The following is a 14,569-nucleotide window of genomic DNA, read 5'->3' as shown; positions in this document are numbered from 1 at the left end:
ACTTCAGCCCCCTCACGATTTTGAACACTTTTATCAAATCTTAGTTTCTTCTCTCCATAGAGAAAATCCCAACTTTTCCAATCTATCATCATAGCTGAAATTGCTCATTAGTGGAATTATTTTTGTAAATCTTCTATGCACTCTCTCCAATGACATCTCATTTTTCCTAAAGTGTGATGAAGAGAACCACACACAATATTCTAGCTAAGGAGTAACTGGTACATTGTACAAGTTCAGCATAATCGCCTTGCTCTTAGACTCTACACTTCCATTAGTAAATTCTAGCATATGCTCTGTTAACTACTCTCTACATTTGTCTTACAACCTCTAATGACTTCTGTTCATATACACTCAAGGTCTGCCTGCTTCTGCACAACAGTTTAAAATTAAATCTCTCATTTTAGACTCTCTCTCCATGTACTTCCTACCAAAATGAATCACCTCACACTTGGTCCACACAGAATTTAACTTTCTTTTGCCTTTTGGATGTCCACGTACACCATGTAAACAGCATTTACCTTCATTGGTGTTCAATCTCAATAAATATGAGGTGATGCATTTGGCAGGACAAACAAGGCAAAGGAATACATAATGAATAGTAGGTCCCTGGGAAGAACCAAAGATCAGAGTGATCTTGTTATGCATGTATTTCAGTCCCTTAAGCTATCAGGTCAGGTGGATAAAATGGTTAAAGCAACATATGGTATCCTTGCCTTTATTAGTAAAGGTTTAGAGTTTAATAGCAGGGAGGTTCTGCTGTTAGTGCATAAAATGCTGATTAGGCCACAGCTAGAGTCTTACTGAGAGGGAGCAGATGATTTTTGCTGGGATGCTGTCTGACCTGGACGGTTTCAATTATGAAGAGAGGTCGGACAGACTGAGGTTGTTTTCCTCAAAGCAGGAGGAGATTGAGAGTGGACATAATTGAAACTTATAAAATTATGAAGGGCATAGATAAAGTAGACAGGAAGAACTTTTCTCCCATTGATGGAGGGATTAAATACCAGGGGCCATAAATTTAAGGCAAAGGGCAGGAGATTTTTAAGAAATGTGAAGAAAAACATTTTTACTAGGGTGGTGGAATTTGAGATTCACTACTTGTAAGGGGAGTAGAGGCAGTAACATGCATAAAATTTCAAGAAATTTTTAGATATGCACTTGTGATGCCAAGTCATACAAGACTATGGGGTCAAGTGCTAGAAAATGGGATTAGAATAGTTAGATGGTTGTTTTAGATCAGTAGAATCTCAATGGACTGAAGGTCTTTCTTATGTAGATCTCTATGACCCTATAGCACTTTCTGATACCTCTTCAAAAAATTTCAGCAAATTAATATTGTCTTAAGAAATCCATACTAGATCTTCCTAACCAAACCACACATTTTAAGAGACTATCAATTCCAACCCGAATAATTGTTTCTAGATGCTTCTCCACCAAGAAAGTTAAACAATTGACCTGCAATTGCTCGGCTTACCCTTACAACATTTTTCGAACAAGGTGTAATGTTTGCAATTTTCCAGTCTAACCAACCTCCCCTAAGTTTCAGGAAGACTGAAAGATCATAGTTAGTGCCTCCACAATTGCTATTCTCAGTTCCTTCAAAATCCTTGGATGCATCTCATCTGTTCATATTGCCTTTTCAACTTTACTGCTACAGCTTTACTACAGCTTTTCCAGTAGCTCTTCCTTATTCATTTTAAACCTTTCTGATAATAGTTTCTTCCTCTGTTAACATGGTCTGAGTAGTACCTGCCTTGTAGGTAAAGATAGATACAAAGTATTCATCTAACACCTCAACAATACCTCTGTTACATGCTTAAATCCACCTTTTGGTCCCTTTTTGACCCTCTTCCTCCTTATACAACCATTTTAATGTGTACATGCCAATAAAAGACTTTGGGATTTTGGTTGCCAATGTTTTCTTATAATTCCCCTTCACTTCTCTTACTTACTGTTTCACCTCCCTTCTGAGTCTTTTGTATACACCTTGGCTCTCTTTCATGTTTTCTATTTGATTCCTGTCATAAATAAATATCTTTTAAAAATTCAAGTCCATCTACTGCACAGGCATGTAATAATATCTCTGAAGAGGTTGATTAGAAAATATCTAATAGAATGTTTGCCCCACTTTGCCCTTTACACTAGCACAATCCCAATCCATAGTTGGATAATTAAACACAACTTCAAAATGTACGTATTTCTTTGCAATTTTCCTGCAGAGTAATTAGTGGTCTGTAGACTACACTGAGCACTGTATTCATACCCTTTTTGTCCCTTAGCTCTTCTCAAATTGATTCTATCCTTGAACCCTCTGGGACCTCCACTTCCTCCAGTACTGTGATGCTCTTCTGAACCACACTGTCACCATTACTTCCTTTTCTGCCTCTTCCTAACACCTGGTACCCAGGAATATTTAAACACAAACTCCTGCCCTTCCTTGAGCCAAGTCAGTTATCACCATAATAACATGATTGCAAATGGCAAACTTCACCAGTAGCTCACAATTTTTATTCTCTAAATACGTTTGGGCAGATAGACAGAACAGCATAGCTCCTATAAGTCAAGGTGCTTTTCTGCTAACATTGCAATAAACATTGATGTATGATTCCGGGACACACCACTAACATATCAAAAGGATGGATTTGGTGTCTTGTTTGATTGTGTCCTCTAATATAGTCTGACAAAGCTATTCAAATATCATAACAGTTTGATAAAAAGTCAGTTGACTAAAGTGTACTCTTGGAAACATGTTAATGGCTTTCACTACTTTGATTTACCTGCTGTCGTCATTGAACCTTTTTCCTGCAATCACCATGCAATGATTTGTGAAGCTGGTGCTCACCAGCCTGACATTTTCCCCAGATAGGGATCCCTCATGTTCTGCAGCATACAAATCAACAATATTGATTGTCTTGTTTTTTTTCTGACTGACTTTGCATAGCTAGAATTCTATTACAGCTGTACTCCTGAAAACAGAGCAACTCTTGCTCTCCTGTAGATACAGCAATCATTTCATAATTTCAGACCTTTTCTTCAGCAGTTAAACAATACTGACGCCAACGACCCATTTAATATGCTGAAGAACTGTAGCTCATTCGGTAGCTCATTAAGTGTCACCCTAAAATTGAGAAGCTCCCAAATGAGTGTTGCTTCTGCCATTTGGAGCCCACCAAAATTCCACAGTGAGGCTCAACAAGTCACACTTGGACCTGTTCACCCCACATTGAAAAGTACAACACATGTTCCACCTTTGTTTTGAATTTATATATACAGCTGAAACACGTTTGCGAAAAAAAATCTTCAAATGTTTTGTTGATCCTTGGAATAATAATTGATAACACTGTCCATACTAAACTGAAGACTGCTGTCAAAGCACACTTTCCAGCTCTTTAGATTTCCATAAAATAAGATTCTATTCTTATTATGTACAAGTTTCCTGAAATGCTGTCTAGAGCACATAATTTGGCCAATTAGAATCTCCATTGTCTACAATGGCTGATTTTGCCGCTAACCTTTGAGAAGTCACATCAGGAAGTCGCATTCAGTTTTTGCCAACATGTTTCAGGGAAGCTGTAAAATTATTGAATTGAGTTTAAAGGAGGTCCCTGAGGCAGATTCCTGAACTTAACTGGTTGAGTAATAGGTTCCCCAGGGACTTTACTCCTTGGAGTAGAAGGATAGGATTAGGGACTTGAAAAAACTTAATGGCTTTACATGAACATAGAAACTTTGAAGATAAGAAAGCCATCTGTCAAGCAAATTTAAAGACGTTATAGGTATTTATAAAATAATAAGGTGTATAGATAGAGTTAATAGTAGTTGTCTTTTCCCTAGACTGGGGGAATTTCAAGACCAGGAAGCATATTTTAAGGTGAGAGGAGAGAGATTTAAAAGACATGAGAGGCAATTGTTTGGGTGGTTTGTGTATGGAATCAACTTCCTGAGGAAGTGGTAGATGTGGGTATAACTGCATTTTGAAAGATATTTGGATAAGTATATGAATAGGAAAGGTTTGCAGGGATGTGGGTCAGGAGCAGGCAAGTGGGACAAGTTTAGTTTGGGAATATGTTGGCATGGATTGGTTGGACCAAAGGTTACCTTGCTCTATGATTCTATGATTATCCAGACAGGAAATTTGGGAGTCTTTTTACACCCCATGTTCAAATGCAACAAGATCTGGACAATATCCAGGCTTGGATTGACAAGTGGCAAGTAACATGTGAACCACACAAATATGACCATCACCAATAAGAGACAATCTAACCACAATCCCTTGATATTCAACAGTTACCATCATTGAATGCCTCACTATCAACATCCTGGGGGTTATCAATGACCAAAAACTCAGATGGACTCACCACATAAACACAGTGGCTACAAGAGGAAGTCAGAGACTACGAATACTACAGCAAACAACCCACCTCCCGACTCCTTAAAGTCTGCCTATCATCTACAAGGCACAAGTCAGGAGTATGATGGAATACTCCCCACTTGCCTGGATGAATGCAGCCCCAACAATACTCAAAACGCTTGACACCATCCATGACAAAGCAGTCCGCCTGACTGGCACTACATCCACAAGCATCCACTCCCTTCATCAACGACGCTCATTAGCAGCAGTGTGTACTATCTACAAGATGCACTGCAAAAATTCATCAAAGATCCTCAGACAACACCTTCCAAACCCACGACCACTTTCATCTAAAAGGACAAGGGCAACAGATGTATGGGAACATCACAACTTTCAAGTTCCCCTCCATCCTGACTTGAAAATATATTGCCATTGCTTTACGGTCACTGGGTCAAAATCCTGGAATTCCCTCCCAAATAGCATTGCGGGTCAACTCACAGCAGGTGGACTGCAGCGGTTCAAGAAGGCAACTCACCACCACTTTCTCAAGGGTAACTAGGGGTGGGCAATAAATGCTGGCCAACCAGCGATGTCCACATCCCACAAAATGAATTTATAAAAACCCCAACGCATCCTGAATGAGCAAGTATTAGAACTGATTACAAGTTGGAATAGTGAATGACAGAAAAATATTTGTAAAAAGCAGTTGTCAAATCGTTCAAAGGAAATTTTTAAAGTTGGATAAAACCACTATACAATCATCCTTGAGCAGAGATAGTAAATAAAATATTTGCAGCCATTTTTACATTTGAATATAAATGTGGAACTACTGCTTAAAATAACTTCAGTGAAGGATATGGTTTAGAAAGTATCAGGACTCAAACTGGACTTGCCTTCTCAAAATATCCTTGCATTTCTAAGTCTTATACAATGCTTTTACTCACCTTGCATAATGTCTCCTTGTTTGTCAAGATTCTAACTTTCCTTATACACAGTTTATTTTAAACTTTTAAAAAGCTCCATAATTAAAAGGTGACATAATTATGCCATGCTCGAGTCTCCACTTTATTCAACTTGTGTGTGGACATTGAGATGTTGTTTTCCCTGGCAACGAAATCTATGTTGAAACAACCTTAAAAGGAGGGGTGAACCATTTAAAACTGAGACGAGGAGTAATTTCTTCACTCAAAGGGTTGTACGTTTTGAGCACTGCAGACCCCAGATAATTATGGATGCTCCATATTCAGTATATTCATATGAGTGAGACTGAGAGATTTTTGATAAAGGGAATGGGCGACATTGAGCTGAATACTACTGGAGCAGATTCAAATGGTCAGATGGATTACTCTTTTCTTATGTACTAACTACAATTCTATCTCTGGAAACAGCTATACAATATTAATACAATATTTGACAAAATTCTCAATTGTATTTTCACTACCACATACCAAGTAAGTGATAGGAATGTGACATTTGAGGGAGCATAAAACCATTTTACTTACGCACTGATTACACCTTTAATAGCCAGAAAGGCCTCAGTCTTTATTTCCAGTTTTTATGAAGGTACTTCAGAATTAACTTTTTTTTAATTCACTCCCATGAGAGTGTCACTGCCAATGAAGACATTTCTATCTTATCCCAACTAACCTCAGAAGGTAGCAGTAAATTTAACAGAGGATCATGCTTGAACATTTCAGTAAGAAGTTAAACAACAAACACAATGCTGTGCATCTGGAAGCACATATAGGCCAGACCAAGTGAGGATGCAAAATTTCCTTCCCTTTAGGTACATTATTGATTTTTAACATCAAAATGGTAGCTAGCGAGTTTTGAGAAGATTTGTACCTCAGGTTGAGGTTCTGGATGTAGGTTTGCTCGCTGAGCTGGAAGGTTCATTTTCAGACGTTTTGTCACCATACTAGGTAATATCTTCAGTGAGCCTCCAGCTTCGTCTGGGAGCTTACTAAAGATATTGCCTAGCATGGTGACAAAACGTCTGAAAATGTACCTTCCAGCTCAGCGAGCAAACCTACATCCAGAATGGTAGTGTACAATGCCTATTTGATAACACTGGCTTTTTATTCCAGGCTTTGATTCATTAACTGAATTTAAATTCTCCACTGGGAAATTGTGACCGTTATGGTCATATTTGAATTAATGTTAGAATCATTAGTACAAATATCTGGATTACTCATCTAAAAACATAACACTGCCACCACAGGTAGAGGCTGGAACATGATCAACTGCAATGATCATCAATTTTAGAAAGTTTTCATTAGGCACAAAAGTGGACTATTTTTGGCAGGAAGAGCTGAGTGATCAAGAAATCTCAATCACTGCTTCTAACAAGAAAGTTTGCATTGTCACTGGGCAGCATGGCTGCTGAAACATCCATAGAAAGCGTCTGGTTGTGAATCTTGGACACCTTGAAGAGCACGGTACCACCCTGTTTACACCATAGCCTGCAGCTTGTAAAATCAAAAATGCTACATTTGTGAGGAAAATCTCAAATAAAAGCCTAAACAGTTGTTGTCCTGCACTGGACGTTTATATGCAGAATATATTCAACAGTACTTAATATGCTATACAGCACAAAAAAGGGGATGGTTTTCATAAAGCTAATATGCATCACAGCTTATTAAATAAGAACCATCATTAATAATTAATAGAATATGCATCAAGTGAGAAATTCCCATTCTACATGCACTAGTGCCTTTAAAGGCTGGGAAGTTTGGATCATTTGTAATTCAACAATATTCCTAATTTATTTACCAAAGATTATCTGGTTAATAAAAAAAAGTTACCTGACTAAAAATACCTATAGAGTTGCCAAAATGTTGAATGCTGAATTCAATGAACCATTCGTTACACCAGCTCCACTATACGGCACTTTTGCAACTCAAATCCTGTATTACACTACCACAATTATCACAAAGAGTGTTTGATTTAACAGAATGACAATTTATAGTAAATCATCAGATTTAAAAGTTGTGTATACATTTTGTTACCATAAATACATCAAATTGATAGAAAGAATTAGTATTCAAGGACCATCCCCTCAATGATCTGTTAAATTAGACATGGCAATGGAATAATGTACTTTATGCTGCAAGACCAAAGGATCCTGTAAAATTATTGTTACTTAGATTAATTAAGCACTATAATTCCAAATCCCATTTCAATTTTAAACTGTTTATGCATTAAAAAAAGTTTTATATAAGGATTAAAAAGTTGAGCTAAGTCACACCTGATCCCCTTTATCAAGTTTCTATAATTTGATTGTGTACATTTCACTCTCAAATGCAGAAGCTAATGCTCATTGATAACATGAACACATCCATGACATCATGTTGCTGTCAGAAGTTTACAAAATGGGTTTTGACACATGGCAAGCAAGATAAGCCGAAATAGTTCCAAAAAATTAACCATTTAAATTGCTGCATAATGATCATGTTTCTGAAATACATTCAAAGCCATTGGTTTCTGAAAATAGTCAACAGGACCCTAAGAAGTAGCCAATGAGCACAGAAGAAGGATTAATTTCAAAAACTATCAAAGTTAAAAAGGATTGGTTTTCAATAAAATCTCAACTCCAAAGGATTCGCCTGAGATTTGTACAATGTTAAATATTCAAGACTCATTTTAAATTTCAAAAGCTTTTGTAAAATTGCTTATGACCTTCAACTTAAAGATCCTATAACCCTTTTTAAAAACAATCTACCTAATTAAATTCAAGGTCAAACAGTGATTTTGACCTATTTCAACTATATCACTCAGAGCGAACTGCTAATACGGACTGAAAATGGTGAGGTTATGAGAACAATAAAAAATTAAGGGAAGAACGTTTATTATCATTTATAAATTAGACTACAGGCCTAAAAGAGTTTTGTAAAACCCCACTGAAAAAAGGAAGCCACATCTCCAACCAAACATTTCAGCCACCAATGCAGTACAAAAACATGTTTTTAAAAAAACACTTTGTCACAAGGTTTTCTTAAGCAAATTAAGTCAAATTCCGATGGAGAAAACACTGTGCACAGTCAATTTCAAAGCTATCCGCATTCCACATCAAAGGAAAAAGCAAAATGCATTGTCGGAATTTTTGACGTGGATAAATGTTTACAACAGCCGGGCATAGTCATTTCAATTGTTGCTAGTATACTTTTGAGCTCAGAAGCCATGCCAAGCAGAAGAAATTCCTTTTTTTACCCTGACTGTAATAATCCATTGCCATCTTTTCATGCAGCCGCTCTGAAATCCATCCAAGCTGTCTGACCTGCCTCCATGAATGCAATGCAGTCAATAGTTTTTTTTTAAATCAATCTGTATAGCAAAAGATCATACATTCTCCTTCAACAACTGTTATAAATAGACAGTTAGTCACAATTAAATAGTCAGGCTAACCAGTCATTTCCCAAGCCTGTGAAAACAAAAGTTCAAATTTTAAGTCCTGTAGCTGTATTTTGCCCCATGGCATTTTACTCCTTTGCAAGGGGGTTGTGGAAGAGTGGGGGGGGTAGGAGGGGGATTGGTGGTATTGTCGGGGAGGGGGGCGGAAATGGAAGGAGGAGAAATACAACAACAGCCAGCAAACAAAGGAGACTGTTTCAATTCAGCTATGCCAAGTATTGCCTGCTTTTCTTTGCACTCTCTCAGCATGGCATCCATCCCAAGCATCTCTGGCAACACTCCAGCCAGTGCCAATCTGTCTAATCCAGCTCCCAAAAGGTACCTTCCTGGATCGTTTCGCAAAACAAACAAGATCAACCGAACTGCCACCGGATTCTGGCAGAATTCAATTCTGCAGCTGCCAACTTCCTCACACGCTGCAATCTTTTTTTTTTCATACTGATCTGCTGTGCAATAACATGCCACTAAAAGTTTATTAAAGAAAGAGTTCACAAGCACTGTAGAGAATGCAAAGAACTCACACATTCTCCTTCTCTCTCTTTCTCTCCCTCTACCTCACTGGAAGTGTCCACATGTGACACAAGCACCACCTGCAGCTTGGAGGACTTTGGTGGTGGCCAACCTGTCGGTAGACTCCTTAATACCAGCTCCAGTTTCTATTCACAAAGAATACCAGGTGATTTCAGAGTGGCAAATCTCTCACGTTTATTTCATAAAAGAGCCCATGCATATTACCAAACTCTTTGCACACAGAACTGTAATGATCAATGTATCAGGACCTACCTCCAGCATTATTACAACTGGTTTTAACATTGACTTACTTAATTATGCATCTCCCATCAACCTGTAAAAGGTTATCAATATTCTGGTGAATTAAACTTTCAGCAACTGTATTACTCACTTAGATTATACTACCTGCTAAGCATTTTAATTTAAATTAAAATATACACATAATATCAAATCAAAACACAAATATAATTAACCAGTAAAACTGGTCATAAATTCAAATTTTTATGATTTATAACAGACCTTTGTTTCTGGTTAGGGCATAATACAGAGACAGTTGATACTAGAGTATACAAACTGTAGTAACAGCTAAACACAGCAGCCTCTACACTATAATGGGCAGCCACTGTACCAACTCAGAGAACCTACTGCCGAAGTACATTTGTGTACAAGAGCATCTGTTCAAGTTATTTGAAGATACCAAAGAAACTTCTCTACTGTGGACAGAAATAACAAATCAAAACGTTTGTGGCTGTTTCTAACCTGATGTTCTTGTATTAGCAACATAAGAAAAAGTCAAACCAAACGCAGAACAAAAAACATTTTGTCTCATTCTGGTTCAGAAAATAAAGTTTAATATTTTAGAATATATGGTTTTAAAACAAACAGAATTCCTCATTCAGAAATTTAAGCACACAAAATAAACCACATTTCCATTTTTAAAAAAATCTGGGTCACTTTGCAGAATCTTTCACTAAAGCCAATTTTATTTTCCAAAAATGAAATTGCGAAACAAGAAAATCTAATGCAACCCATCAACCCCATTCCTTCCATGAATGTTCCTATTGGGGAACTGCACACTTTAGTTTCCGAACAGATATTTCTCTCTAGCACAAGCCAATTAAACAATATTTCAATTACCTGAGTAATCTTACAGCCCCCACTATTCTTTTTCTTGATTGTTGTTTTCCTTAGATAACATTACTTTAAGCAGGGGTCTAAGCAATGTTGATAAAAGTCAACTTCATCAGGCAACTGTTGGAATATTGCGTGCAATTCTGGTCTCCTTCCTATCGTAAAGATGTTGTGAAATTTGAAAGGGTTCAGAAAAGATTTACAAGGATGTTGCCAGGGTTGGAGGATTTGAGCTATAGGGAGAGGTTCAATAGGCTGGAGCTCTTTTCACTGGAGTGTCAGAGGCTGAGGGGTGACCATATAGAGGCTTACAAAATTATGAAGGGCATGGATAGGATAAATAAACAAAGTTCAAAGTTTGTGAGAAGATTTGTAGCTCGGGTGCTCGTTGTTGTGGTTCTGTTCGCCGAGCTGGGAAGTTGTGTTGCAGACGTTTCATCCCCTGTCTAGGTGACATCCTCAGCGCTTGGGAGCCTCCTGTGAAGCGCTTCTGTGATCTTTCAGAATCGGAGAAAAGATCACAGAAGCGCTTCACAGGAGGCTCCTAAGCACTGAGGATGTCACCTAGACATGGGACGAAACGTCTGCAACACAAATTCCCAGCTCGGCGAACAGAACCACAACAAATAATCAAAGTCTTTTCCCTGGGTTGGGGGAGTCCAGAACTAGAGGGCATAGGTTTAGAGTGAGAGAGGAAAGATATAAAAGGGACATAAGGAGCAACTGTTTCACGTAGAGGGTGGTACGGGTATGGAATGAGCTGCCAGAGGAAGTCGTCGAGATTGTTACAATTAAAAGACATCTGGATTGGTATATGAATAGGAAGGGTTTGGAGGGATATAGTCCGCCTGCTGGCAGGTGGGACTAGATTGGGTTGGGATATCTGGTTGGCATGGACGGTTGGACCAAAGGGTCTGTTTCCGTACTGTACATCTCTATGGGTCTACATAAAACATCCAAGTAGTGACTCTGAACAGGCAGATTCAACATTAACATTCAAAGGGAATTGAATAAATACTTGAAGGTTAATTTGCTAGTACTAGCTATCATCAGTTATATCAAAAACTGAATTTTATTCTCAATGGATTTCCCTTTGTAACCGTTCAAATCACAGGAAACAATAGCAGAGACCTTCATGTCACTGCCATCTCTTTGCTGGAGCAATCCAAAATGTTTCCCACTGCCCTGCTTTCAGCATGTGGGAACATGCTCCATGCTATTATAGCTCTCTGCATAAAAACAATTCTCCTGAGAGAAGGGGGAGCGGCGTTCTTGATAAGGGATAGCATTACAGCTGTGCTGAGGGAGGACATTCCTGGAAATACATCCAGGGAAGTTATTTGAGTGGAACTGAGAAATAAGAAAGAGATGATCACCTTATTGGGATTGTATTATAGACCCCCTAATAGTCAGAGGGAAATTAAGAAACAAACTTGTAAGGAGATCTCAGCTATCTGTACAAATAATAGGGTGGTTATGGTAGGGGATTTTAACTTTCCAAACATAGACTGGGACTGCCATAGTGTTAAGGGTTTAGATGGAGAGGACAATTTTCTGATTCAGTATGTGGATGTACCTACTACAGAAGGTGCAAAACCTGACCCTACTCTTGGGAAATAAGGCAGGGCAGGTGACTGAGGTATCAGTGGGGGAGCACTTTGGGGACAGCAACCATAATTCTATTATATTTAAAATAGTGATGGAAAAGGATAGACCAGATCTAAAAGTTGAAGTTCTATATTGGAGAAAGGCTAATTTTGACGGTATTAGGCAAGAACTTTCAAAGGCTGACTGGGGGCAGATGTTCGCAGGTAAAGGGATGGCTGGAAATTGGGAAGCCTTCAGAAATGACATAACGAGAATCCAGAGAAAGTATATTCCTGTTAGGGTGAAAGGAAAGGCTGGTAGATATAGGGAATGCTGAATGACTAAAGAAATTGAGGGTTTGGTTAAGAAAAAGAAAGGAGCATACGTAAGGTATAGACAGGATAGATTGAGTGAATCCTCAGAAGAGTACAAAGGCAGTAGGAATATACTTAAGAGAGAAACCAGGAGGGCAAAAAGAGGACATGAGATAGCTTTGGCAAATAGAATTAAGGAGAATCCAAAGGATTTTTACAAATACATTAAGGACAAAAGGGTAACTAGGGAGAAAATAGGGCCCCTCAAAGATCAGCAAGGTGGCCTTTGTGTGGAGCCACAGAAAATGGGGGAGATACAAAATGAGCATTTTGCATCAGTATTTACTGTGGAAAAGGATATGGAAGATATAGACTGTAGGGAAATAGATGGTGACATCTTGCAAAATGTCCAGATAACAGAGGAGGAAGTGCTGGACGTCTCGGAATGCATAAAGGTGAATAAATCCCCACAACCTGATCTGGTTTACCCTGGAACTCTGTGGGAAGCTAGAGAAGTGATTGCTGGCCCTCTTGCTGAGATATTTGTATTATCGATAGTCACAGGTGAGGTGTTGGAAGATGGAGGTTGGCTAACGTGGTGCCACTGTTTAAGAAGGGAGGTAAGGACAAGCCAGGGAACCTCAGACTAGTGAGCCTGACGTCGGTAGTGGGCAAGTTGTTGGAGGAAATCCTGAGGGACAGGATGTACATGTATTTGGAAAGGCAAGGACTGATTAGGGATAGTCAACATGGCTTTGTGCATGGAAAATTATGTCTCACAAACTTGATTGAGTTTTTTGAAGAAGTAACAAAGAGGATTGATGAGGGCAGAGCGGCAGATGTGATCTATATGGACTTCAGTAAGGCATTCGACAAGGTTCCCCATGGGAGACTGATAGCAAGGTAGATCTCAAAGAATACAGGGAGAACTAGCCATTTGGATATAGAACTGGCTCAAAAGGTAGAAGAGAGAGGGTGATGGTAGCGGGTTGTTTTTCAGACTGGAGGCCTGTGACCAGTGGAGTGCCACAAGGATCGGTGCTGGGTCCTCTACTTTTTGTCATTTACATGGATGTGAGCATAAGAGGCACAGTTAGTAAGTTTGCAGATGACACCAAAATTAGAGGTGTATTGGACAGTGAAGAGGGATACCTCAGATTACAACAGGATCTGGACCAGATGGGCCAATGGGCTGAGAAGTGGCAGATGGAGTTTAATTCGATAAATGCGAGGTGCTGCATTTTGGGAAAGCAAATCTTAGCAGGACTTATACACTTCATGGTAAGGTCCTAGGGAGTGTTGCTGAACAAAGAGACCTTGGAGTGAAGGTTCATAGCTCCTTGAAAGTGGAGTCGCAGGTAGATAGGATAGTTAAGAAGGTGTTTGGTATGCTTTCTTTTACTGGTCAGAGTATTGAATACAGGAGTTGGGAGGTCATGTTGCCGCTGTACAGAGCATTGGTTAGGCCACTGTTGGAATATTGCACGCAATTCTGGTCTCCTTCCTGTTGGAAAGATGTTGTGAAACTTGAAAGGGTTCAGAAACGATTTACAAGGATGTTGCCAGGGAGAGGCTGAACAGGCTGGGGCTATTTTCCCTGCAGTGTCGGAGGCTGAGGAGTGACCATATAGAGGTTTACAAAATTATGAGGGGCATAATTAGGGTAAATAGACAAAGTCTTTTCTCCGGGGTTGGGGAACTAGAATGCATAGGTTTAGGGTGAGAGGGGAAAGATATAAAAGAGACCTAAGGGGCAACTTTTTCACACAGAGGGTGGTATGTGTATGGAATGAGCTGCCAGAGGAAGTGGTGGAAGCTGGTCCAATTGCAACATTTAAGACGCATTTGGATAGGTATGAGTAGGAAGGGTTTGGAGGGATATGGGCCGGGTGCTGGCAGGTGGGACTAGATTGGGTTGGGATATCTGGTCAGCATGGACGTGTTGGACCGAAGGGCCTGTTTCCATGCTGTCCATCTCTATGACTCTTCACTCCCTTCATGAAAATTTTTAATTCATAAAACGGTCCCATATTGCCAACCAAAGGAAATCATCTTTTTCTATTCAAGAGCAAAAATTTCTCAAAATGCAAAACTATCTTTTGCAATGCCAGAAACTGACACAGACAGCAGAACTACAGCAAACAGAAAACAGTTTGTGTAGGGTCTCTCTCCTTGGTGTTAATTTTATGGTTTTAAATCATTTTCAGTTTTGTTAGCACCTCTGGATGCACTTCCAGTCTGCATCTCCAATCTTTCCTAATAAACT

The 14,569-nt window shown here is 39.1% G+C and overlaps 1 protein-coding gene across 3 annotated transcripts in view; it reads right to left on the bottom strand.

The window, feature by feature from the left end:
* The window catches only part of msraa (methionine sulfoxide reductase Aa), a 524,419-nt gene that overhangs the window by 471,905 nt on the left and 37,945 nt on the right, over positions 1 to 14,569 (bottom strand). Inside the window, exon 1 of one of the 3 annotated variants that reach the window (XM_043682296.2) lies at positions 8,561 to 8,644. The exons of the other annotated variants lie outside the window; for them this stretch is intronic. Coding sequence (XP_043538231.2) covers positions 8,561 to 8,585 — 25 coding nt within the window. The 5' untranslated portion in view covers positions 8,586 to 8,644. Of the gene's footprint in view, positions 1 to 8,560; positions 8,645 to 14,569 lie in introns of those variants that run through there. 3 annotated transcript variants of the gene reach the window in all.

Source organism: Chiloscyllium plagiosum, unplaced genomic scaffold (genome assembly GCF_037043375.1).
Source record: "Chiloscyllium plagiosum isolate Xiang-an unplaced genomic scaffold, Cpla_swu_hap1 HiC_scaffold_3, whole genome shotgun sequence".
In the NCBI taxonomy this organism is placed as follows: Eukaryota; Metazoa; Chordata; class Chondrichthyes; order Orectolobiformes; family Hemiscylliidae; genus Chiloscyllium; species Chiloscyllium plagiosum.
This window is presented reverse-complemented; position numbering and strand designations above follow the sequence as displayed.